This window comes from Necator americanus, chromosome III (assembly GCF_031761385.1).
Source record: "Necator americanus strain Aroian chromosome III, whole genome shotgun sequence".
In the NCBI taxonomy this organism is placed as follows: domain Eukaryota; kingdom Metazoa; phylum Nematoda; class Chromadorea; order Rhabditida; family Ancylostomatidae; genus Necator; species Necator americanus.
In genome coordinates this window covers 31360134-31386560 of record NC_087373.1, presented here as the reverse complement: position 1 = coordinate 31386560, position 26427 = coordinate 31360134, and the positions used below count along the sequence as shown (strand labels likewise).

General features: G+C 39.7%; 2 protein-coding genes across 6 annotated transcripts; one reads left to right on the top strand and one right to left on the bottom strand.

The window, feature by feature from the left end:
• Positions 1-536: 536 nt before the first annotated feature.
• On the bottom strand, positions 537-21971 carry RB195_011564 (uncharacterized protein; the record flags this gene model as incomplete). Of its 5 annotated transcripts, none has more annotated exons than XM_064193033.1 (26): positions 537-553; positions 643-690; positions 759-834; positions 1594-1705; positions 1795-1904; positions 1972-2100; positions 2243-2373; positions 2431-2509; positions 2671-2760; positions 2889-3009; positions 3122-3219; positions 3300-3422; positions 3531-3632; positions 3713-3799; positions 4661-4759; positions 5127-5201; positions 6932-6993; positions 7061-7124; positions 7528-7599; positions 12015-12173; positions 12260-12327; positions 19113-19216; positions 19297-19439; positions 21466-21633; positions 21701-21748; positions 21837-21971. In XM_064193033.1, the coding sequence occupies 26 exons, from the start codon at positions 21969-21971 to the stop codon at positions 537-539; spliced, it is 2520 nt and encodes an 839-aa protein (XP_064050614.1). The 5 variants fall into 5 exon arrangements, with proteins under 5 accessions (XP_064050614.1, XP_064050615.1, XP_064050619.1 ...); XM_064193034.1 differs by having other exon boundaries at positions 1795-1898; XM_064193035.1 differs by lacking the exons at positions 6932-6993; positions 7061-7124; positions 7528-7599; ... (5 more) ...; positions 21701-21748; positions 21837-21971 and adding an exon at positions 5542-5565 and having other exon boundaries at positions 1795-1898.
• On the top strand, positions 12071-13174 carry RB195_011565 (uncharacterized protein; the record flags this gene model as incomplete). Its single annotated transcript, XM_064193036.1, has 2 exons — positions 12071-12321; positions 13084-13174. 2 exons carry the CDS (start codon positions 12071-12073, stop codon positions 13172-13174), a joined length of 342 nt encoding a protein of 113 aa, XP_064050617.1.
• Positions 21972-26427: the final 4456 nt, after the last annotated feature.

Genomic DNA, 26427 nt, shown 5'->3' with positions numbered 1-26427 from the left:
CATATACACATATACACATATGTAAACATATACACATATACACATACACATACACGTATACATATGTACACATACACATACACATACACACACCACACACACCACATACACGCACGTACACACACCACACACACTACACACACCGCACGCACACACGGCGCTTGTTGGTTCAGAGCAAGGCGTTCAAATGCGGATAGTCGGTGTAGAACGTGACACCCCAAGCTGCTCTACAGTTTTGGATATTCGAAAGGAGAAGTTCCTTTTCAATACATAGTCGGCCTGAAGTTGAAAGCTCCCATCGTTCTGCATCTTGCAGCTGTTCTTCAGGCGTTAGAAGAATTGACCTTTGTCATCTGAGCGGATGTCGTTGATGATTGATCTTAAATGTGGAAAACATGATGAGACTCCATTGCTCGCAAAGGTCTACTCGACGTTACCGTTTTCCGGGATTTGCTTCGCGGGGTTACACCATGCTTCGCAGGATCAGTTTCCAAGCACATTGGATTGTCAGTCGAGACTCATTACTGCGTTTGCTTTCAACAATGACCGTCTGCTGACAGGGTATTATGGACATCAGTATGTTGAGTTCATGAAAGGCATCCTTGTTACAGTTTACAGTAGTTTTCATAAATGAGCACTTACCATTCAGAGTTTGAGTCCTCCGCGATCGCGCAATCGTACCTATGGCGCCTGTCGAGACAAATTCTATCACTAGGTTACTGTATTCGTTCCTCACAGCTATTGTTCAACTTCAGTACTTTTTTCATCAGCATCACCGCAGTGGGTTGTGTAGTTTTCAACGCTGACGAGGGGGCGCCCTCTGATGCCTGTGTGCTGCAATGCAACAACCGGTGCATGGAAGCAGTCTGGACACAGCGACTTCCTGAACTTCACTCGACCACGACCGGGAGTGCATCATTAGAGATATATGTTTGCTGCTTCTATGTTCGCTCTAAGCATTTCACCCGTGAGAGTATGGGTTCTGACGAGGTGCTACACGACAGTTCCTTTTTGCCCAAGAATTTCTGTACTTAGAAATATTTTCTGTGAGGAACTGCCGTATGGTTTCTACAAAATAAACATTCAAAAATATCATTTATGTCGCAGTACTATACAGTAGCCAAATAAATACGTTTTTAATTACAAATGAATGAAATAAGAAGACTAGTATTATTAAATGGCTTTTCTCGCAAGTGAGGTATGATTTTCAAATCTACCCGAGGACAATAACCACTGGGTGAAAGGCGTTGAAGTTTGAGCAAGGATACTAGAAGATGGCAATTCTAATCGTTTCATAGACGTTTGTGTTAGTTTTTGAAAGAAAAATCAACTGAAAGTAGAGGGCAATTGTGACGAAAATGCATACTCGTTTGGTGAAAGAACGCAGTGCGAGAAACCCAGTGAGTTCTTGAGAATAATCATATGACAAATATCAAACAAATATAGGGTGGTAAAGTGAATAACATGAAACGAAATTTGTGAAGAAAGATGAATTTTGTACATGTTATGGAGTGAATTAGCCTGCTGAGCATCCCATTCAACAACAAAAAAGCTGCACACAAAGATCCGCGGCTAGTGAGATCTGCCAAGAACGTAGTCTTTCATGTGAGCAGGAATAGGAAGGCGGGATACGGTGTCTGGCCGAAAGGGCGCAATCCTGGAACGTAACTTGAGGCGACAGATTTGCTGCAGCGAGGCTGGGTTCCTGTGAGAGAAATGTTGATGATATTTTCTAGTCCTTTTTGCTGAGGAATGAAGCAAATCCATTTCAAAACATGTGACACAGAAACTCACTTTGCCCGTTCCAAAATGTTTCCTTTGAGTGCCAATGGTAGAGGTAGGCGAACAATTGCACCGACGTCAAATTCTTCTCCAAGCTCGAGCATGGAACTCAGAACCTGGAACTAAATATCAGGCATTAACCGCATTACGTGTTATCTAACAAACTAATAACAATTCTAACGAAATCACCTGCGGCTGGTCTCGGGTAGCTGCCAGTCGCAAGACGTTCCTCAGCTGTCCTCTAGTGTCACTAATTGGACTACGCATCACAACTTTCCCTCCATAGGCCAGAAGAAGATGAACAACACGAGGATCAACCTAGAAACGATTAAAATTGTTGGCATCGTTATAAATACTAATCAATAACTACGTATAGAGATTCTACAGGCGGTTCAAGAAGCATCTTCAAGCAAGTCGATAATAATAAATGTAGGCGAGGAGAATGCGTAAATGTTCTCACCACATCTCGAGAGCGGAAATACTCCACAAAAGGACTTTTCAGCTGTGATCCATCAGGGAACTTATGCTGGATGTTTGGATCAGCACCAGCTTCGAGAAGGAGACGAAGTATTTCGTACTGATGTTCAAGGACTGAAACGCAAAAGCAATAATGACGAATGAATTTCTGCGAAAGGGCACAACTACTACCTGAACAGGCGGCTAGATGCAATGCAGAACCTATGTATGTATGCACAGCATTCACATCAGCTCCAGCATCGATGATAATCTAAATACAAGGGCGTTATTAATAAGTAACACAGGAAACGAAAACTGCTAGGAATATCTAAGGCCCAAATATAGTAATTTCGGAAAATTTTGATTTGCAAAAGAGGGTTTTTGAGCCAGCTGAAAAAATCAACATTTGGGGGTATATCGGGTATCTCTCACCTTTAGAAGTTCTGGATCATCTTTAAGTACTCCAATATCAATTATGGATGGTTTATTGTAATCTTTCGGCATGTTGACTTTCGCTCCCAACTGAAATTAACTGTCTTTCGAAGCAGAAAATGTATTTGAGGGGTAGAAAAGTAAAAATAGACACCAGTGATGTGGAATAGAAAATATGAAACTCAGGAAAGTAAATATTTAGAGAGATGAGAACTTACTCCAATTAAAAACTTCACTAATTCAGCACTTCCGCTAAGCAATGCATAATGCATTGGAGTCCGCATATCTTGGCGAGCATCAGCTTGTGCATTAACGTCTCCACCATACTTGTGCAATATTCTAGAAAATAAAGCTCTTTTCGAAAGTCGGAAAGTGGGACGTGTGAGAAAGCGAAAAAGTTCCTTGATAAAGATGAAAAAAAAGAAGAAAAAAGACGTTTTTCAAACCATACCTGATCGCCTCAATTCCATTTTCCTTCAGTCTACATGCCTTCATTATTGGTGTAAGACCTTTCCGATCAAAGACATTTGGATCAGCCCCGTATTCGAGCTGAAACAAAGCAGAGCGACAATGAAAACCATTCTTAGTTAATACAACAACGACAACAACAAATGCTCCAAAGAACTAACCAGAAGTTCGATGAAGTTGGTATCGAGAGGGCTGACATTTGTGATCTCTGGCCCATCAAAATAGATGGCATTTGGGTTGGCACCATTCTCTAGCAGAAGCTTCGCACATTCATAATGACCATTCTGAACAAAACTACTATTCAGCAGTAAAACGGGAAACTACTGTCGCAACCATTCTGCTGCGTTAGTCATGCCCAAAAATGTGAAATTCTTAGGTACATGAAGACTAACCTTGATAGCCAAACGGAGAGGTTCATCGATGTTTTCACGGCTTGGGTATTTACCATTTGTCTCCATAACTGGTGTTTCATACTGATGTACAACATGAGTGTACTGAAAGCTATGAGATGTAAACATTAACATTTGGATAACATGCATAAGAAAATACCTCAAGTGCCAAGAAATCTGCCTACCTGAAGCAATAACTTGATCATTCTGTAATAACCGTGCTCGGCGCAAAGATGAAGTGCAGAACAACCCACTTCGTCCACAGCGTCAACCTGAATTGGAAAGAGATAAGAGTGCAGAAACCGTTCTTGGCGTTTTAGCTATCTCAGTATGTGTGAGATGTAAACATGTTTAAATCGCAAAATGTTATCTAAAAAGAGTTGAAAACGACAGCATAGATAATGTCTCTCGGTCTACTTCTCAATATTCGCAACACTATCGATAACCCAGAGGATGAGAGATAAAAATATAAGGATCAATTTGGTCCAAAATATCAGTATAAAATGGAGAATTCATAGCATGAGCGGAATTCTAACACGTTCTGAGCATTGATGAACACTGAAAGTTCACTGATATCATACGTTTCACTAAAGAAGCATCTGTCCATGTTAGAAGCTGACGCCATCCACAACGAAACGTCAACTAAGTTCAAATAAGAAGTCATGGTACAGTTGTGCTTTCTTTCTGTTTTGACATCTTCACTTATCAGTCAGCACCGTCTTTTAAAAGGACTACACCGGAAGTCGGTGTTTTCGTAGACAAACATGTCCCCATACTTGAAGCAGACACAAATCATGAGAAAACGTCAACTGAATGCGGAAAGAGACTAGTGGAACAGTTTACATTCGAAGCGATTAGTTTGTGTTTTGAAGTGCTCATTTATCAGCGTGGAGTGTCTTTTAATAACACCACGCCGGAAATTAGGAGAGCTTGTTGAATTCATATCGACAAAATGGAAGTTGAAAGAAAGGGAAAATTAATGGGAATTGGAAGTTTTTACGAAGCACTCAACCCGGCGAATGTTCTTTTAACGAGGTTTTGGCAAAAATGTTCCAAAACAGAAAAAAGTACTGCGAGAAAAAAGAAAGAAAAAAAGGCGTAAGTGTGGCTATTTTCCATAAACATCAAAGTACCTTAGCTCCTTTAGTGAGAAGAAGTTTCGCAGCACCGACGTTATTTATGAAGCAAGCGTAATGCAACGGAGTTAGTCCATGGGTGACCTCTCCATCCGGCTGAAATGCAAACAAAACTATAAAAACAAGTAGGCGGTATCTTGAAGCGTTCTACGAAGTTCTTTTATCAAGATTTCTTCCAAAAAGTGAACAAAGAACTAGAAATTTGCGACTTTTCAGAGAGTGCACGAGCGAACTTCATAAAGAGGGATTTTTAGGTGAGCGCAAGGAAATGCATCCCATAATCCCTATAAGCAAATCACAAGTTGGTGCTAGTTACAATACAGTAGCAGAACAACAATGATTAAAGGAACAATTCTGAATCAGCACTCACACTCGAATCGCATCAGCATTTATCCCTAGCCCATTACCTCTACGAAAGCAACACTTTTTTTCCAATTCTATAGCAAATGCAACGAGATCGTACCTGAGCTCCGCAGATGAGCAAAGTTCGGATTTCATCGATTGACGCATAGTTGGTGATTTTGTCAGCTAGCTGTCGCTGAAAAGTTGTAGAATTAATAAGAACCACCGCAGAATTTTCCAAATTAATTCTATATTTTTTAAAGGCTAGCAGTAAATCATAGGTAGCAGCAATTATGAGACGCACGTGATTGCATTGCGGTCATCGAGAACTTCGAAGTGAAGCTCTAAATTTCTCGCTCAGAGACCATCAACACTTTTCGACCGGAGAGTTATTTCTTTTCTCATGGATTTCTCGCGTATTCTCCATGCACTCTCTCCAATTAAACAACAAATCACTGAACATTCTTGCACTGATTTCTTCCAACGATGGAGTCCTCAAGAACTTTCTCGATGAGAGTGTTCGAAGTGCAGCATACCTCTTCGTACCCCTCATTTCTCATTCTGCGCGTTTTCCACGGGTGCAATCCAGAAAGAACAGCGAAACAGCTGATCACTATTGACAGTCGGCGACGAAGAGCTCATTCCTGGTGACGCGCGCGTTAATCTCGTCGCGACCACCGCAGTTGCGTCGTGTGGGGTCGTCGCCGTTGTTCATATGTTGACCACAACAGAGCTGTTGTGAAAACGAACGTCTCGAGTGCCGGCACTGACTGTCTCATTCGCGACGAAGAGATCGGAGATCGAAAAGCCGGATAAGGTCAGCGAGCAACAAAATCCAATTCACTCGAAACTTTCTCATAATTTCCGCAACACTGGAGAATCATCGTGTTTTTTCGCTTTCAAAAATAAGACCTTTACGGTTTAAAGGGAGAAATTAGCGCGAAAAGTGTGGCGGAAATACTAATAGACAACAGTTAACCTTCTCTTCAAAAATAGGTAGTGCAAAATCTTTGTAAAAAAAAAGTAAATCTGTTTAGAAAGGGGAATCAATGAATTTGACAATATCAATGCATTTAACATTTAATTTAGAAAATAAATTAGAAAATTGAGATGTAACACCAAAGATCGAAGGAGAAAAGGATTTACGTTGCTAACATCAAATAATTTCAGCTGAGGTTACCCTAAAAATTCCTTAAGCAGAGATGGGAATAATCGTTTTAAACTTCACGGATCTACTACAGTATTCAATAGAAACTTTCAAGTGATCCAAGATAAAGTCTTGTGAGTTGAGTAGAGTAACCGAACAGATGTGATTTTTGTCAGAGTCTTTGGATACCAATGGAGTCTAAGAGTGCTCTAACTCGAACTTCACAGCTGCAATGTATGTGCTATTTTTCTAGTAGCAAAGTTACAATGCTCTTTTTTTTTACTAAAAAAAAAACACTTCCGAGCTCTTATCTTGGGAAATATGCGTGCGTCTCAAAAAGTGCACTTAAGCGGAAAGATGACTCCAATCTTTTGTTTCATTTGGTTTCATCTTGTTTGAAATAAATAAGAACCCTACAGAAAATGTGAGCTGATCTACATTTAACAAAAAAAAAATAACGAAGAAATCTTCAAAAATATCAATGATAGGTGTTTGTTCCGCTAGCGAAGAGACATCGCAAGAAAACAAATGTCAAGTTATGAAATGTCGTTCGAGACGGATCACGAAGACTATGAGAATAACTTTTGATTCTTATTCCTTAGCAATACGATTCTGAGACAAACTAAATCCCTATCTCCTAATCTCAGAACTAAGGAATAAGTGCGATTCAAATGATTAGTAATTTTCGAGGCAGAAATCCAAGTTTGTAAAGAATTTTAAAAGAAAATAAGGAATGAAATGCATAAAAGATACAAGGCGGAGAGGGATGAATGACTCACCTGTAGCTGTTGTTGCTGTTCTCCAGTGAAGCGGATATCTTGGGAGATCATCATCACTGAGACTGAGGAACGGAGTCAACGGATCGTGGACCACGCCCTCATTGTGGCGGGGTCGGTCATGTGAGCAACCGCAAGTGCTGGCGAATGAAGGTGCTCCGTTGACCTCAGCTGAACTTCTCAGCTGACTAACGTCCTTTAACGAGGTTGAATCACAATCACTACTCTAGAAAAGAGTTACAAAGTACTGTGACATGTATAGAAATTTGATCGAAGACCCGAGAAATCAGGTAGAACTTGAGGCTTTCTTCTAAAAGGTAAAAACAAATGCATTCATCTCCTTTTCTTCTCCCACGATAATACAAAAAGTCGTGAACATATTGGAGTCAACTTTGGAAACTTTGGTTAGCTTCAAAGTCGCTATTCCATGTCCCCAATAGACACACTGGTTCTCAGGTTTCCAGAATTTTTTCATTCCCAAATAAACGCCGAAGAGAGAAGCAACACTACACAGTCAGAGATTTGAAAAAAAAGTGTCGAAAAAAAAAGCAAAGAAAATTGGTAGTAGTCGATATACACCCATTATCAGCAAACCTCACGGAAAATCTCCTCTGAGTTTCATCGTCGTTTCCCGTTTCTGTCATGTTTAATCCCCAATAGCTGAGATTGCTCTGAATGAAAAATCGGAGTGAACTCAGATCGAGATTAAAAATCGAACTATGGTTGGTTTGAAAACTTTCATTTTGACCAGCAACTTTTGAAAATCGAATCAGTAGTGACTGCTCATTTTAACCCGTCGAAAAGATAACAACAAGCCTTGCTTGCCTTTCCTATTTTTGAAGAATGTGCACCATCTGCACAGTCAGGTCAAAACGGCTCCTAAGCCTGGTGCACATGCGTATGCGGTTGTGACTGAGGTGGGACCTTGGCTAGCTGCAAAAAAAACTGCAGAGATCAGCGAGGGTCCTACCGCGTCTTTTCGAGCGCAGCCGCTTAAGCAATTACACCAGACATCAGTTCGTTTTCGTTACACGTTCGAAGAGATGATTTGTTGTCAACTTTAATGCAAATGCATAGATTAACGAGCTATTTAGACCATAATAATCGATCAACTTCACCAGCTGCCTCAAAGAAATCTATGTATGTTTGTTGCGAGTCAGCAGATTCTGGCTATTTCAACTTCTACATATTTGGCGATCTTTTTGCACAAATTCTTATTTCTCACTGTTCCCCGATGCTCTTGAGGTCAAATTCAGCAATAGTAATATTACTTTAAAAAAAACACTAAGTACAAGTAGTGCATCCAGAAAACAAAAACACAACAATAGAAATAGGAGTTACAGTTGTACGTTAATGTATTGATACGTAGTGGAAGTAAAACATGTCCTATCGGACAGCACGACGTGTCCGCCGCACTGCATCTATTTCTCTATTTTATTCACACACATACTTCCTCTTCTCTTCCCACTGTTCCAATCGATATTGGAACGCGATCATCCGGTCAAACACATTCGGCGCCAACTATAAATGGGTCCTTCATTTAAATGGGATCATTCATTGCTTTAACTCGAACGTTTATGAGCTGCGAAAGTTTTAGTACCATTCACACACGCTGCTACCATCTGTCACTTTTTGACTAGAGTGAGCACTTTTTGACTATAAATGGCACTACTGCGTGTGAGTTATAGTTATAGTTATTGTTTTTCTGTCTTGAGATATCGAAGGCAAAATTACGAGATAGGAACCTACTTAAATGAAAGAATTCTCAGAAACGATAAGAAACTTATCAGCGAGGAAACTCCTAGAAATCAAACTCTCTCCTTCCGCTCTCTCAAAGTGCAGCAGTGATAAGCTAAGTATGACTAGAACTCCACGAAGCACAATTTCAAACTACTCGAAAAAAAGATCTTATTTGCACTCGATGACGATAATTGCTTACGAACATGGCAGCCTATTTCCTTTCAACGGCAATAATTGACCCTAGTAGACTAGAGTCAACTGAACGTGAATATCTGCTTCTTAGAGAAGGAAAGACCATTTAAGGCTGGAGAAAATTCCGCAAATCTCCCTTTGAAAATGCTAAATCTCACGGAAAATGAAAGTTCCAGCTGTCTGAACCTCTTATAATGACTGCAACATCTCCTACTAAATTGAAACCTAAGAGACAACAAAGGAAAAAAAAAAAACAAAGGTGGAAGAGGGAGCTGCGCCGGACACCCCAAAATGTGGTCGAGAACGGTACACAAGCAGGTTTCTTGAGGCCTGAAACACAAATCACTGTTGGATGATTAAGTTATTACGTTAATTACCATAACTACCCTAGAACAGCGTTTTTAGCATTCGAACTTCCACTATCTTCAACCCGCCCTCAACAATCCATTTGTCAAATTTTTTCTTGGACATCGATGCAGGTTCCGGGGAAATAGTAATCAGAGTGAAATCACGAAGAGTCAGCAAGTCACCAGCATCCTATTTTTGCTTTATGCAAATGATTGGCGGATTTAACATTGATTCAACCTTATATACGGCAATTTTCGAAGATATTTCATACCAACTTCAAACTAATAAGAAGATACAACGAATTTTCAACTATTTCCTTAACCGTTAGGCTTCCAGCGAAAGATTTAGAAAACCATTAGGACGAATTTTGACAAAAATGATCACTGGGCAGCTAAGGTAATTATGCTAGTTAACGTAATCACTCGATCAATTAACCTTGTTTAGTGGCTCAGTCCTCAAGAAATCCACTTGTAATCAAGTCAAAACGACAAGAAGCACGGTGCAGTTGCGTAAGCGGCTGCGTGACATTTTTGACTCCAATATAGGTGGCCAATATGTCCACCTTTCAGAGTGGCTCTCCTCCTTTTCCCCGGAGCAAAGTTGTAGTAAGGTCAATACGACATGAAGGAAGTCCGCAATTGCGTACGCGGCTTCTCACTAGGCGCTTCGGTGAAGCATAGCGGCTAGGAGCGTAGTGAAATATTTGCTGGCACCATCTATCGCTGCAGTTTGCGACGGTCCCAACTGCTGCCTCCGCAGTGGCGTTTCGAGTGTGTACGCAAATGCACTGCAACTACACTCGTGTTTCATATCTTTTTGATCTGACTATACCTTCCACAGAACTGTACTCGAAGCCTAAGATTTCAGTGCCAACTTTGTGGATCCATAGAACATGCACTGCTAAGCCGAGATTAGACGGAAAGACGGATGATTTGTCGAAGTGCAGCACATGTGCTCTAAATGCAGACTATAAATTTCTCAACTTTTGTGCAATATTTTCTCATGTGGGCTTGTAAAGGGGCACTTCGCTAATTTTTTGGACGTGTATACTACAACGCGATTTCATTTTTATTGACTCGGGAACTATTGATTTTGTCTGATGTTCGGTTTTGTTCGTGATTTGAATCATACAAAGGAAGATACGCAAAGGTACTTTTCCAATAAAAAAAAAGCGAGGAAAAGAGTGAGGGCTTCTCGAAACGAATCATTGAATTCAGAAGCTATAGTAATTTCAATGGGTAGCAGGAATATTAATATACTTCTATAATTAATGGTAATAAGCATAAATGGACATGAAATGTTGATTGTTTTAATAGTTTTTTTTACAAGCTGGAAAAAAAATTAGGATGTTGGGTCTGAACCCAAAATTATTCTTAATCAATCTAGAAAATTTCTCGAAGAAAATCACTAACCAATTCTTGAATTGTGGAGGACATAAGGGTTTAGGGGCGGAAATCAGCTTGTTTAGCCATTTTTAGATCAAATTAATTTATTCACTTAAATTTGCCAAATCATAAATTTGCTAATTTTGTGAGTAGATACACCTTACGGGAATCGATACTAACACTCGAAACGAACTCTACAAAGTTCACTTCACGTGCACATTTCGACATTATGCCGGATGAAAGCAGAGTCAACAACACGGCTGCACTCAGTTTGCAACTGCAGAAATTCGCGATTATTTTGGTTTCGATCATCCACGATTGCATTCACTGCTCCGTATGACACAAATCAAACAAATGAAAAAAAAGAACAGGATTCTTATGATATAAACAGACTAGAGAATAGATAAATAGTTCTTTCAAATAAATAAAATTTTTATAAAAATGAGAGGAGAAAGATTACGTTCACGAAAGCAAAACGAGACTTTCTGTCGCACAGATGAAATGCATGAGTTGCGCCGAAAGCGTCGCGGTTCTTCGAATCAACATAAGGTAAGGATGGCGCGATCATTCCTTTCACTAGCGCTTTGATTCCTCTGCAATGAACCAGAAACATAATTGATAGCGGATAATTAGCAGTATCGATCTGTCCTTGTTAACAGAATTTTGAAAAATCAATAGAGAGAGTAAAAAGTACCAAAATACAGATGAAACTAGTAACAAAATAAAGATGAATGGTTGGATGCAAATATTTATGTAGCAAGAAAAAACAGCGTCTTCTTCACACTTTTTTCCTATTTGTCCCCTACATCGATGACTCGATTTTGTAATTTTTCATAGAAAATCTTTATAGATCTCATTTATTTTTATCTGAACATCTACAAAAACTTATGTTATCCCAACTGAGTACCAAAAATTCCGTCTCCAAAAATTTGGATAATTTTCTTTGATCATTCGAACTGTTCCAAGGTTCCGAGTATGTAACAGACCGTTGTTGCTATTTCCATAAGAAATACATTTGTGCTTAAGGAGAAAGGAAAATAAATTTCTGAAGCTCAGAATAAATTTTGGTGATCAAAAATTTATTAATGTCGTACTTTACTTTGATTTATCTTTAAAAAGTGCAAAAGAAAATATGTCTTACATTTAATTCAGTTCTACATTAAATACAATATTTTTGAGAAACTTTTTATACTTGTCTTAACCGTCTAAGTTCCATATTTCTGTACCAATCTGCATTTTTCTGCAATTAGCTGGCGATAAAAATTACGACAGTTGACAGAAACGTTTTTTTCGAGACATGGTTGTTAATTTAGAAGAATTTTTGTTGTGGTTTCCAGTTGATAAACAAGCGTTGAAACAACAATCGATGATCCACGGCATAGTTTGGAGTACTTTGAAGGCGGTCATAGGATTGCACTCACTGAGTACTGGACATTGAACTGTGACGAGACCAATCGCGTGACAAATGAACCAGCTGATGATGAGCCCAGTGCCCAGCAACTACCTGGTACAACGCGAGCAACCTGACGAACGGGGAACAGCTGCGAAGGACGGCAGTGAAAAGCATCTAAAAGCGAACTCTGAAGTAAAAAAAATAGAGATGATAATCACGAAAGAAAAAAGGGAGAAACTACAGGAAAATAACAGCAACAGAACGCTTTTCTACCTGAATATCACCGTCTCCTTCCGCTTCTTCGTTGTTAATCCCGGATGGATAAAGGAAGAAAGGTAGAGCTGTAGTGAAGAAGATATGTAGTGAAAGCACAGTAGCATATAAAGGTTTCTAACCAGACTCCAAAAAGTGTCACACAACTTTTTGTCAACTCCAGAGAGTCATTTGGTGGAAATAAGAAGACAAAAACTTGAAGCCGTACTATACCTTCGAGATTTTTTTCTCACAACATTTCCGATAAATTTCGTTTAAATGATGTTCGCTTTGATAAAATTCCAACATTTCAAATTTCCTTTCTTCTAAGATTTCTCTCCAATATTCTACTAGTGAGTAATTCTGACTTGATAAGAAGATTCCCGTGTATTGGTTTCTTTGATAGCACCAAAACTAAGAGTTGATTTTAATTCTTTTCACCATGTGGGTTCACATGTTTTTGATCAGTTTCCTCTTAGATAAACCCTTTTTAATTTTCTCTTACGGGTTGTTACAAGTTACTGGTAGAGTAATGTGTTGAAAGTTCATTTTTTTTTTAGAAATTAAATCAAATATCATGTGATCCTGACATCGAATATTTCCACATTGCATATTTCGTATTTCGTTATTTTTGTGTTTCTTTCTAGGATATTTCTAAACATCTCATCATTTTGAATAGAATATTTTGAAATATTCATAAATATTATAATATTAAATAAAAAATAATATAAATATAATATTAAATAAATAGTAAAACAAATATTATTCATGAACTGAGCAACACTTTAACTTCTTCTAATGACAGCAAATGAGGTGGTACTCTATGACTCAGTTCATTTATTCAGAGGTACAACCATGAATCATCCGTTGATCGACGCCGAACCTATGCGGAGCTACTTCACAGCCGAAAAAAATAAGACTGATTCATCTCGTTAGCTTAACAAGCATCCGGTGCAAAAATCCGACTTCTTTTCAGTTCCTCTCAATTTCTCTGTCAACTCCGACCAGAACCTGAATCCGTATCCAGTGTGTCTGTTCTTGGTCGCATAAATACGATAGAAATGAAACCAAACAATTATTTAGTTGTATTGCAGACGCAAACTCGGTGCAACTGCACTTCGCTCTGGAAACATTTTCATGACTAAAAATACACTTTCTGGGACGTGTTTCCACTAATTTTAACATTGGAAACGATGCGTGATGCGCTTCGTGATGCATTTGCCCGCGAACAAATTTTTATTGAATGCCAATGTATCCAACCAAGCACATTTTTTTTGGCGATAGACCGATAGAACGCGTTTATCCTAGCGGAAAACTTTTACTGGATACGGGGGCTATGATATCCAAACCAGATGCAGAATGGTGGAATTTATTTATAAATGAAAAAATGTCTCAATAAGTAAATGGTTAGGGTATATAAAGTCTATTATAAAAAAAAAAGTAATTGAAATATTTATAGCCTTTACCAAACCTACCAAAAGTATATGGAGACTGAAATTTTTTTGATAAATTTATGATCGCTTGAAAAGGTCGAGAAATTTGAACTCTGCCACCTCCAAACTAGCCCTTACTATTTCTAGAACCACACTGCAATTTATCTAGGTACCTTTTCAAGAAAATAATAAAAACTGGAAAATTTAATTGAAAAAATATCCGAACTAAACTTACATCAAAAATTACCAGTTAAGATCAGCAGCCATTATCATGAAATCTTTCAACATTTGAAATTTTATTCTTCTAACATTTGAGATTCTAGCAATTTCAAAGTTTGAGAGTTCGAGAGATTCTAGCAATTTCAAAGTTTCTGCTTTTTAAATGTGTATTTTTACATCAGATTTGTGTTTATGTTTCTGCTTTTTGTGCTTATTTGTCTAGCATTAATGCGTATATAAAAAATGTAAGTGTATAAAATAAATAAATGGCTAAGTAAACAAATAAAATAATAATAAATCAAAATAAGCAGTTAAGTGCTTATTTTGATTTATTATTATTATTTTATTTGTTGCATATTCTTCCATATCTATATATTCTGTGTTGACAAAGCTCCCCAGTTTTGTCAGGTGGTCATCGAAGTTTCTAGAAAATTTTCAGAAAAAAAAACTCCTGGGACTGGATCATTGTTGGTGAACTCTTTTTACTGCGTTGTTTTCAAAATTCACCATTAAGGAACTGGGATGTGCTGGTTTCCAGATGGTAAACGTTGTAAACAAACTCAAACTGCCCATTGTTTACTTCGAAATGGAAAATAAATGGAAAGCACTTAAACGTATTTGTTGAGTGTTTCGAAAGAGGAAAGGATTCGAAAAATTTAAGTGGTCGTGTCTTCTTTGAAATGGCGCAAAAATAGATTTGTTCTTTTCTTTTTAAGAACCAGTTGGAGGAAGTGGAATGAATGACCGCATTTACGACTATCGGACAGTGGCTGGGTCCCTTTTTATCATTATTTCGAACCAGAAACGAACATGAATAGCAAAGTTTACATAGGAGTTTTATCCATCAATTTTTTTTTCTTTTTATGTGATACACGTACTAAAATATTGTACAGAGAGCCATTATCGGACTGTACTAACCGGTTCCGTATAGGTGAGCCCATCAAGACTAAATGTTACTTTTCGAATTCTTATATCATATCCAAATTTTTTGGCGATTATTCAATAGACCAATTTAATTTTTGAATCTATTTTCATTGAAAAAATGGGTGTTTTCCATGACATAAAAAAGAAATAAGCTCCTCAATACCATAAAAAGTTTGAAGAGGTTCCTAGAAAAACATTACTGATAGTATTTTTTAAAATGAAATACACTCCCAAAAAATCCTGAAGCTAAATTCAGAAGTGACGTCATTTTGGCTATGCACTTACCAAAATTGAATAAAGTACTATGAACTCTGATAAGAAATAGTGTTGATGATTTATCGTTAGTCTCACGTAGAACGAACGTCAATGGTTTAAGGACCAGACATCGCAGAGCAGCACTATCTCACTCCAGAAAACAACATTTTCGAGTACCACAACATCCTGATCCGAGACCATTCGCCCCCCACTAACCTCAACAGACAAACTTCAAGAGATCAAAGTTTTTCGTGTCTGTGCCACTGGTGGGACAACTTTGACACCCACTAAAAAAATTCTATCCAGACATTGTTTGTCATTCTGATCGTATCATGAGAACGTATGTCTGGAAAACATCGTCATCCTGAACAGAAGGAATCAGTGAAAATTTCAAAAAAATTAAAACTCTTAGGAGAATTGTATTTCTCGCCATTATTATAGCATTACCAGCTGCCAACTCAGCATTATTCATTCATTGAACGTTCTCTGGTTGATTCTTTGGAGATTCCAGAAAATTCTAGATATATAAAACAGAGGAAACATAGAATTTTCTCTCAATAAAAATTACCAAACATTATGAAATAGAACTTTAAGCTAAAAAGATTTTAAAAAAAAACTAGCTCACTCCGCTCAATGAAACTACTGGGAAGTCCAGGAACTGATGGCTCTGGACAGCAATGAGGGACAAGCTATGTAAGTCCGGCAAATATCCTCATGCTTAAACGACGGCTTTTTTTTCAAGTTTGGTAGGTGTTACTAGGGGCTTTGAACTCTGACAAAATCCCATTCTATTCGAGGATGTCACCATACAAATCCACCGTTGTTTCGATAAGAGAAATCAAGAAAAAGCTTCAGAATGTTGCGGGAAATACCATGTAATCCAAATATTTCAGTACAGAAAGTTTAGAAATGGTCAAAACGGGATAAATTGCAGATTAGGAGAAATATCTAAACAATCTACTCTAATTTTCGAAATATTTATCTGTTTTCGAGGATTTCTCCAGGTTAACTCAAAATTAGATGAAGTTCCCCTGCACAGAAACCACATGAAACCCCAACTAGTTCATTTCATGCAAAAGTGACTACACGAAAAAATTCATAAATTTGAAAAAAATCCATAAATCGGAAAATCTCATCATATTTCAATAAAAAAAGAACTTATTATTTAATTTCATTTCTTGAAGCATTTCTGTAAAAAATGCGAAAAATGCCAGATCTCAAAATCTATGTGCATGTCTCAGCTGTTTATCAGAATAAAAAAAAGACTTCAACGGATAGTTTTTCTCTGACGTCAATTTTATAAAACAAAAGTGTTTTATAAGCTGAATACTTCACTGTAGCATCATTCCCTCTCAACGATGTAACAGTAACGGAACATCACTAGGAGTGAGCAAAGGGAAAAAATACTGAGCTATTTTCATCCATTCTTTCATTTATCCACACTTTATTCTGGATTTTTGGTGCAAAACTTATTATTCTCCATTGTAATTCGTAATAAGTCACGCACTGGCTATCTACCTGCTTAACGACAACACGTACGTCAAAATCTGCTGATCAGAGACACGTGCGTTCAACACGTGCGCAACGCACAACTTACCATAAACAACTGACGGCGAGTTGTAGAGAAACGTTTATATCCGCATTCTTCCAGAAACACAAACGCAACTTGTGAAGAAAAAAGTGAAAGCGAAGTCAATCAAAGTTTTTTTTTTTGGTTCCATCAATGCTTCATTCATCTTTGTTTAAAACAACTGCAACTTTATTTCGAGCAATTGTTCGTTCGGTCATTCGATCGCCGTTCGTCAAGGTGACAACACTTTCGAGCGAGAAGTTAACCTTCATTCTATGAGTGTCACCTGCTTGATATCAATTATAAACAAAAAAAATCACATGATACAGTTATGCTTGTAGAACTACGAGAATTTCTTGAATTAAATTTGAAAAAAATAAACAGATAAAATTCATTGACAAAGCCGACAGCATATTCTTTTGCAGGGCCGAACGTAACGCAGGCGGTAAGAGGTTTCGCTCTTATCTGATTCGCTTCACGATTGATCCATAGTTCAAAACCGCTCTAGCGCCAACCGGGCCCTTTATCCTTCTGGGGTAGATAAATTGGTACCAGATTTGTATCGTAGGATAAAAAATCAGACCTATGAAACTACATCTGATCGTCTCTGCAATTCATTGTAAACGTTGGCGCATGCAAAGCGAGGTGATTAACGCCAGACACTTTACTCTCCATCCTTTATAATCTCTTGCGAATTAAAGGCATCACCCCACGAATCTGGGATGGTACGGGTTTCAGGTGGGTTATGCCTATACGGGATCGTAGATTGTGGAGAGGACGGTGATTCCGTCCATTTCTTCCTAATTGCCGTAGAAAACCGCCCGGAAGATGCGGCTTCGAGTGTTCCGGGGCGCTATTTTCTACACCGAGCGTGGAGTGGAGCGCGCTAGCCTTGCGTACGTGGCGCATCTTCCGGGCCGTTTTTTACAACAATTAGGAAGAAATGGACGGAATCACCCTCGTTCCCATGATCTACGACTCCGTGGGCATAACTCATCTGAAACCCGCAGCACCCCAGATTTGTGGGGTGATGCCTTCGAGCTCAATGAAGCAGCCGGAGGGTGGGTTCAATTCGTTATAGAAAAGGTCAAAGTGCCATGAAGCACAATGCGGTTGTGTTGGCGGCTGCGCTCCAAGCGGTGCCGGCTAGAGTCGAGGTGGGACCAACGCACACTACAGCGAAGAATGGTGCTAGCAAGTGTCCTTCCTCGATCCTAACCACCACATCCCACTACGGCACCTCGAGCACAGCCGCTTGCACCGTGCTTCATGTAGTTTTGACCTTACTGTACATGCAGCCCATGATACTTCTGGATCATAATGACCCAACTTATAGCGTAAGCGGAACCAGCGTGATGGGACCTTCCACAACCCAGTTTCTGCAGAGGGTCTCGCCACGAGCGTAGCTGCTTGTTCAATTACACGGGACACATCGTTTTGACTCACTGTTGCTCCACGCTCAATGTGCACTATCACCGTCTTTCAGTAGCGTCAGCAGTAGCGCAGGCTTTTTTCCTCCTTATCCTACGTTTCTCTACAACCATCTTTCCTCCACTTCCACATCGCTCTGCTCTAAAGCTAATAAACTAGCTCATCATAAAATTCGTGAAATTCCTTACTAGAGAGCCATTTCTCCCAATCAAACCTTTCACCCAGGATCTGAAAATCATCTTTGTCTGGGTTAAGTGGTCAGGCAAATCCTCATAACTTTAGAAGACTCTGGACATGGGGGAACAATTCTGTGTAATGACTTCTTAACTTTCTGCGGTAAAAGACTACCCCATCCATCATATAAGGATAATCTATGAGAACAAGAATAGAAGCTGATACTTAAAATAATAATATTCTAGGGTTGCTGTATACACGTAGTTTTTTTTTTTGGTTTCATGGGGAATGTTGTTTCTTGGTTCTTTTTATATGATGGTATTAATAATGTTTCACTTCATAGTACAGCTTCTGGACCATTTGGAGGAATATTTTCAAAAAATTCCTCGTGCACACGAATTTTTCGACTGTTACCGCTTACCACTATTACTGTGGATGTGGATAAGCGTAGGTGTAAAAAAATACATATAGAAGATTGATAAAGAATCTATGACACGTATTATTCTGCATATAAAAACATTTCCTAATCACAATACATCGACGCAGAGTGAATAAAGAAATCAGAAAACGAGTCCTTTTATCGAAAATTCAGTAACAAACACTGATATTGTAGCACTTCGGAGGAGGGTATTCGTGAAGGAAGAAAGAAAGGATTTTTCAAAGAAAAAAAAAGAAGAATTTTATCAAATGTAATGATCGTTTATTACTCCTCCCCAGCTAACACCATTTTAGCTAAAATATGAAGGATGTCTTATTAGTTGTATGTGCAATTGTGGATCTACAACAAGCATAAGCCTAAGACATCCTTCTCGACGTTAACGACGATGCGCAGGACAAATTGGAATGTTTTTCCTCATTCCGCTACCACCTGTTTTTGGTGCTTCAATGGTAAGCTGGCCTTTGTCGTTGAGTTCGGTTCGAAGTGCGTCCACATTTGCCTCATCAGGAAGTGTCCAAGAGCGAACAAATGATCTGCAGCAGTTCGTGATGGTGAACTTCTTTCTTCTGATCCAACGGAAGCTAAGGGGAAGGAAAGTACAAAAAACTCTTACCTAGCTATGAAACTGTGGTCATCCTTACGCTCTTGCTTCCCTTCAACGGTCAATCTTCTTCCATCCAAATTTACTTTCAGCTCTTCTGGTCTGAACTGGGATACATCGAGAGAGACAGCGAACTTCTTGTCATCGTTGACTACCTGGAAAAAGCGCACGGAAATCATGGCAAATAACAAAATAAGAAACGAAGAAGACATGGCAATGTCAAGATCGCCTGAGGCAATTACACGAGATGTAGAAAGGCGAGTACTAGGAGCATCACGGAATTTTCGATGTTTGGATGGCGTAGACAGAGTTGGGGTATAGTACGAACGTGACGCTAAATTCCTTTAGTAATGCAATATGCGTCATCACGTGTTCCCAACGATGCCACTTATTACAGGTGATAGAACGCAGGCAGTTCGCAAAGCATCCACGATAATGGATGCTCATCGGCTGCACCCCTATCTGCATAAATCCGAAAGTCTAAAACTTCGTTATATGTACTATATTATATATGCTTTTACCGGAAGCTAAACAGAATTTCCTCGTCTTCGACGCAAATGTATGGCATAATCATATTTAGGAAGCACACATAGATCCCATGACTCAAGTTTTTCCGGCAGATTCTCAATAATTCACACTACTTCTGACGATTCACTACGGATTAATACCTCGAGAATGAATACTGAGACACAAATTATAGCAGAGTCGAAAGGTTTGAATTTACCGTATACTATGGGATTAGTAGTTGTTTTTTTTTTGTTAAAGTTAGGTTTCTGATTGTGCCTTTCATGACTACACGTATGTCATTTAAAGGCTGCATACCACGAATCTGAGGTGGTGCGGATTTCAGGTGGAGTATTCGTATACGGTGTCGTGTCGTATGGTGTTATGGAGACGGGGGTAGTTCCGCTCATCTCTGCCTGCATCACTGCAAACAGCCGCCTCCAGAATGCTGTTTTGTACGACGCTATCTATTGCAACGCTGCGCCCCTTGCGCGGCCTCCGTCCTGCGCTTCGTCGAAAATCAATTCGGACTACCCGGATAGGCAGTAAGGGACGCTACGAGTGCAAGGGTGGCGCGCTGCAACAGAAGGCATCGTACAAAACAGCATTCAGTGGTCGGCTGCTCGCAATAATTCAAGGAGAGATGAGCGGAACCACCCCATCTCCATAATCTACGACCCCGTATACGGATACTTCACCTGAAATCCGTACCACCCCAGGTTCGTGGTATGCTGCCTTTAATTCGACTGCATACGTATCATTTGGGTCAAAACCAGCCGAGTTACAATGGTTGCATCCACGGTAGTACGGACCCTTGTTAGCTTCAATTGGACTGCAGGACTGAGTGAAGGTTAGGTCACATCGCTGCTAACGCAACAGTTCACGTGGTGTCACCAGAGGTCCTTTTCGTCAAATAGAGCAATATTTTCTTTGTGCACTATGGTGGTTGACATGAGCCTCAACCATCAACTAACAAAGGTAGCGTTCACTTATTTCCGATATCTATTGGTAAGAATAGGTAGAATTGGAGACATAGTTCACTAGTTTCCAAGCGGAACACCACAACATCAGAGCCAGAGTTCAAATCCAGTAAGCGGAGTGATCAGAAGTACCAGAAACATCAATTCGGCAGTCCACCCAATATTTTAAACACGTGTGATTCACGAAATTAAAACCTACCAAAAAAAATAGATCACTGATGAGGTTATCCGACAAACGGACTCTTTACATCAATGATATCCATATTACGACGTTTCGTTCCGTCAAATCTGTTGATGTGAAGCGCTGCTTCGTTGGGAAAACCAAGTATTTGACGCTCATGATGCCTCTGATTCCCGCATTTGTACGCAATGTTCCGTGGTGTGGTACTTGCACCGATCTACAGTGCGTTTCGATCTGTTTTTTAGCGAATCGAACGTAGAGAATTTTCTCGAACATTGTCCCTTAAGGATCGCAACCTTTTTTGTTTAATGCAGTCACATGTCAACGAAACCCAGCACCGACATCCCGAAATTCTACCCGTACTCTGTCTGAGATGTTATAAGCGATGGAATTACTAACCGGAATTGCAATAGGATTGAACGAGTACAGTAGAGTATAGTAATAGTACTAATATATTTAGAGCGTCGATCGTATTACAAAATTCGCAAGATATGCTTAGATCAGCTGTGATCTCACCTGATGAGCGTCATTTGCCACTTGAAGTATAGAATGGTCTGCATCGCGCCAATATGGCTTAAAGTCTCGATCATGCCTTGCCATATCTCTCATGTATTCATCCATCATACGATCCCAGAGTTTCGACATGTGCCAGAACGACATTTTCGACGATTTGTTGATTGACCACTATGAAGAAAAGCAGTAGTCATTTTAACGAAATAAGTTAGTGGTGATCAGACCACAAAACACTTACACCGACAACTTTACTGAGCATTACTGAATGATCTTCGACTGTAGTTGCCTGATTAACAAGCGTTAACACGTTTCGTCGCGTGTGCTCGCATATTGTCGCGTTCTGTCGCGTGTGCTCGCATATTGTCGCGTCTCACCGCGTGTGCTCGCTTATTATCGCGTCTCATCACGTGTGCTCGCATATTGTCGCGTTCTGTCGCGTGTGCTCGCATATTGTCGCGTTCTATCGCGTGTGCTCGCATATTGTCGCGTTCTGTCGCGTGTGCTCGCATATTGTCGCGTGTGTTCGCTTACTATCGCGTCTCATCGCGTGTGCTCGCTCATCATCGCGTAAGGGTACGATTATGGTTCCGAAGCAGTCGCTGTCTTCTTCATAACTAATCCTCTTCAAAATAAACGCATTAATAAAATGCTGCTTCTTTTTAGAGCTATTTAATCACTCCATAGTTTAAAAAAATAAGATTAAAATTAGATTTTAACTCGATTTTTGTGACCTCTTAGCGGTTAAAGTCATTTCTATTCATTTCAAAAGTGTTTGATTCAGTCGCTATTTTAGTGAAGAAAAATAGAAAGAAAACTTACAGCTTTAACTATTTAGTTGTACAGAGATTTGGTTGGTTAAGCAGTGTATCGTGACGTCCATTCCAGGTTCTCAGGAATTTGCGATTTGTAAGCTAAAAGAAATTAAGAATCTGGTGTATACAAAGGATAAAGAGCGAAGTGCAGTTAATCAATCCGTTTGGGACCAGCCACTGCGTTCACTTCTATTCAGAATCGTTTGAGGTGGCTATTCTATACAATGACTTGCTGAGGTTAGCCGATATATCCGAACAATGTTTTTATCCTCCCAGACAAGTCTGATACCTACTTATCGACCCCGGAGGAATGAAAAGCTTGGTTACAGTTACACCAATCGACCCTGCAGTTGCAGCGGAACCTCTTACCGACTGCACTACACCACAACCTGATGAACACTTCATTAGAGTTCAGTGTTCATCAGTGTTTTAACAGAGACTTGACCCACAAAGTTCAACATGAAAACAGATCGAGAGGAATTACTTGCCCTCGTAATTGTGAGATTTCTTGTTCACTTCGAAAAAAGCAGGAGGAGGAATGAAGGGGATGAAACCGTGCAGCTTGCTAAATTTGCAAACTAATGGACTCTGATTCAACATGACTTGAAGGACTTGAAAAAGAAGAAAAATTGCCTGTAAGACTTGTTGTCCCTCAATAATTCTATAAGGATAAGAGTATAGTTGCTGGCGTTAATCAATCCGCTTGAGATGCGCCCCCACGTTCACTTCAATTCAGAATCGTTTGAGGTTCAGGAACGTGTAGCTGCCCTCTATAATGACTTGTAGTGGCTAGCTGATGTGTGAAGTCAGTGCTTTTATCCTCCCAGGCAAGTTCGGTATCAATTTATCCCGGAGGGATGAAAGGCTTGGTGAGCACTACGGCGGATTCGAACATCCGATCGAATCGTGCAGGAAGCGGAACCTCTAAGCGGTACACTACACCCGCCCTAATAATAATTCTGTAGTGAGTGGAAATCACACCACAAAACTACGCCACGTATTAAAACTCTTTCTATCGAAATCTGTTTGAGGCATAAAAAAATTAGAATTAAAGTCAAATGTGTTGGCCCATTTCCATAGGGATTGATCAACGCCGTGGACCTTATCCTTTGGGGGTAAAAATCAAAGTCGTAGTAATTAACTTTAAATCATTCCTGGTATTTCCCGAGGCACTGCAATTTTTGAAAATTAATCGCAAAAATTCGAAATCATCTCTGGGAAAAGCGCTTCGCGCTTATTTTTTCCTTGAAGAAACGCAGAAACGGATCCGATACCCTCATAGGATGCAAAAGCGCGCCGAATCGAATGGCGTCGGTCCCGTCTCGATAGCTGCGCTCCATCCGTTAAAGGATAAAGGATAAAGTTTCTGGCGTTAATCAATCCGCTTGGGATGCGTCCCCACGCTCACTTCAATTTAGAATCGTCTAAGGTTCACGAAGGTGTAGCTGGCCTATACAATGACTTGCGGGAGCGTAGCCGATGTGTCAAGTCAGCGCTTTTAAGACAAGTCTGGTACCAATTTATCGAAGGAAAGGCTTGGTAAGCACTAAGGGGGATTCGAAACTCCGATCGATCGTGCAGGAAGCGGAACCTCTAACCGCTACACCACACCCGCCCTTCCCCTCAAAGGAGGAGTTCATTCGTTCCTCCTTCCGTTAGAGCCACAAAAACGCAGCAATTTGGAGGGAACAAAAATCAGCACCCTTGTGAGAAAAATTCAAGCCCGAAATCCTAACTCACAACTCACAAGGATATGAATTTTCGAATATTTTCGCTAACGATAAAAAAAATCAAGAACAAATGAAATAAATAAATAAAAGACGCGATTTCTCCGCTACAAGTTTTTCGTTGATAATACTTTGTCGCCGTTCTACGGAGTGGTAACGGTATCGACACAGTCTGGGAACTCCATACCCGAACCGCGACCTGCACGGCCGGCCACACAGCGCTTTCCAGCTAACTTCCCTGCTCGAAATCAACGCTTTCCGCAAATATTTCTCCATGAAGAAGCGAAGGAATGGCGCCAGATCTTTCACAATGGCTTACCAGAGCATGCCGGATCGAATGACGTTGGTCCTGTCTCGTTAGCTCCGCTCTTTGCTCCGGTAGAGCAGCAACAGCGCAACAATTTCGAGGAAACAAGAACTCAACGAATTTGAGTGAAATTTTTACCACATATCAGTACTCATGTAGAATACATACACGAAGGACTTCAACTTAGAATATTAATCCACAACTGAGATATGAAATCTTGAAAATATTTTAATTATAAAAAAAAAGACTGAAAATTTTCTTGAACTGATAAATCAACGGTCATCAACTTCAATCCTTCCCTACATATGGCTCCACTATGTATGTTCTCATTTTTAGCCACAAATCTGACACATGACAGCCATTGATCAGCTAGAAAGCTGAGTCATCCAGTTAAAAGCAGAGAGAGGCTTAGGAAAAGTTATTAGTAGAAAAAAGTCGAAAATTCTGAGATACATATATAGTGAGAATTAACTAAACATCTCCCGCTTTTCAGAAACAGAAGTCAATCTTCTATCACATGAATATGATGTACGCAGGAACAGAAAAGAAAACGAACCAAAAAAAACCAAGATAACCAAAAAAATATCCACGAATTCGGCCCCTTCCACAAAAATCCAGATCCCAGACAGGGCCGCGCGAGCGCCGCCCCACACGCAAAAATTTAGCTGTTGGCTAACCTCACCCGAGGTTGCCACACGGTTCAGCCCTTGCTGAGGTGCAGTGCATGGGCCTCACCATGGAGGTCTCGCCTTCCTGATCGCGACATCCCCCCAGCCAAGTAAGTTTGAGCTTTCACACCACCGCTTACGCCTAGCAAGAGTGCGTCGTATAAACCACTGGCCGCCTCACCTGTATTGATCGTGAAGAAAAATTAGTTTCCTACACACAGGTATGAATATGATGGATAGAAAAATGAGCATAGCCGTCCTAAAACTATTAAGGTAAATTGCGAACGAATTTGAAGGGTAGAAAAGTGCATAGAAAATGTTACTGGAAATAATAAGTTAAATAAGGTTGTGAATTATTTTGATTACTACTATCAAGGATTTTTGAAGTTTTTTTTAGCTTGTTATAGCCCGCCTACGTTGGAGAATAATAGAAAATACGGGAAATTCTGAGAAGAAAAAAAAACTTTGCGTTAAAAACAGAAATTTTTTGAGACTGTCGAATTATGCATGGATATAATTTATTATCCATAATTTTCATACGATAAAACATAAATACAACATTACTATGAGAATTCTGCTACAATTGCAGACATTCGCAAATAAGCTCAACAATTTGTAAAAAAAAATATCTTCCTCCATGTAAGGAATTCCCAGAAATCGAACTGAAAGTGTTTTTTTCTTTGAAAATGATGCTTATTTCTCTGAACTAATATGTGGAGTTTATGCTCGCCGCGATTGCTTACGACTACCAGAAACAACGTAACTGAGCGTAAAGGAAGCGCTGTTGACTAAGAGAACTACAAATAAGGTTGCAAGCTACTTTTTATCCAAAAGAATATGATTTATTCATATATAAGAATTTAAATCGACTCAGTGTTGTTCTAATAGAACAATGCATGCAAGAAGACATTAAAAAATGCATTTTCTTCCTCTCTCTTTTTTTTTTGGTAGAACGCTGAGAGGCACGTAACGCAAGCGCGCGCTATTAGCGGGCCTATCTCCGATCTTTGCCCGAGATTTTGATACGTTCCCCACTGATTCAATTAATGTTGTATTTTTCTGCATATATCAATTGCTTTGGATAGTTGGATTATAAAATCATACCCAGCAGCGTCCTCAAAAGTTCGTACGCCTTACGCATGTTCCTCAACGAGACTGTAACGTAGCAAACGTGACGTTACGTACGTAGGAAATGAATAAATAGTGAAACTTTATTAGACATGTATATATACGCTCATACAACCAAACAGAACATCCGGGAACACCCGGGGCGGTTGCAGTTGACGCGTGCGATGGCTGTCTGCCTGTCTGTTTGTTCTACGAGAACTCATGGACAAACAAGAGAGAGCGGACGTGCGGAGGGTGCGGAAGGAGCGCAGCGAGTAGTGAGCGCGTGAGCCAGTAGGGAAAAGTCTCTCTGCATTCGCTCTGTTCGTCACTGATGCAGATGC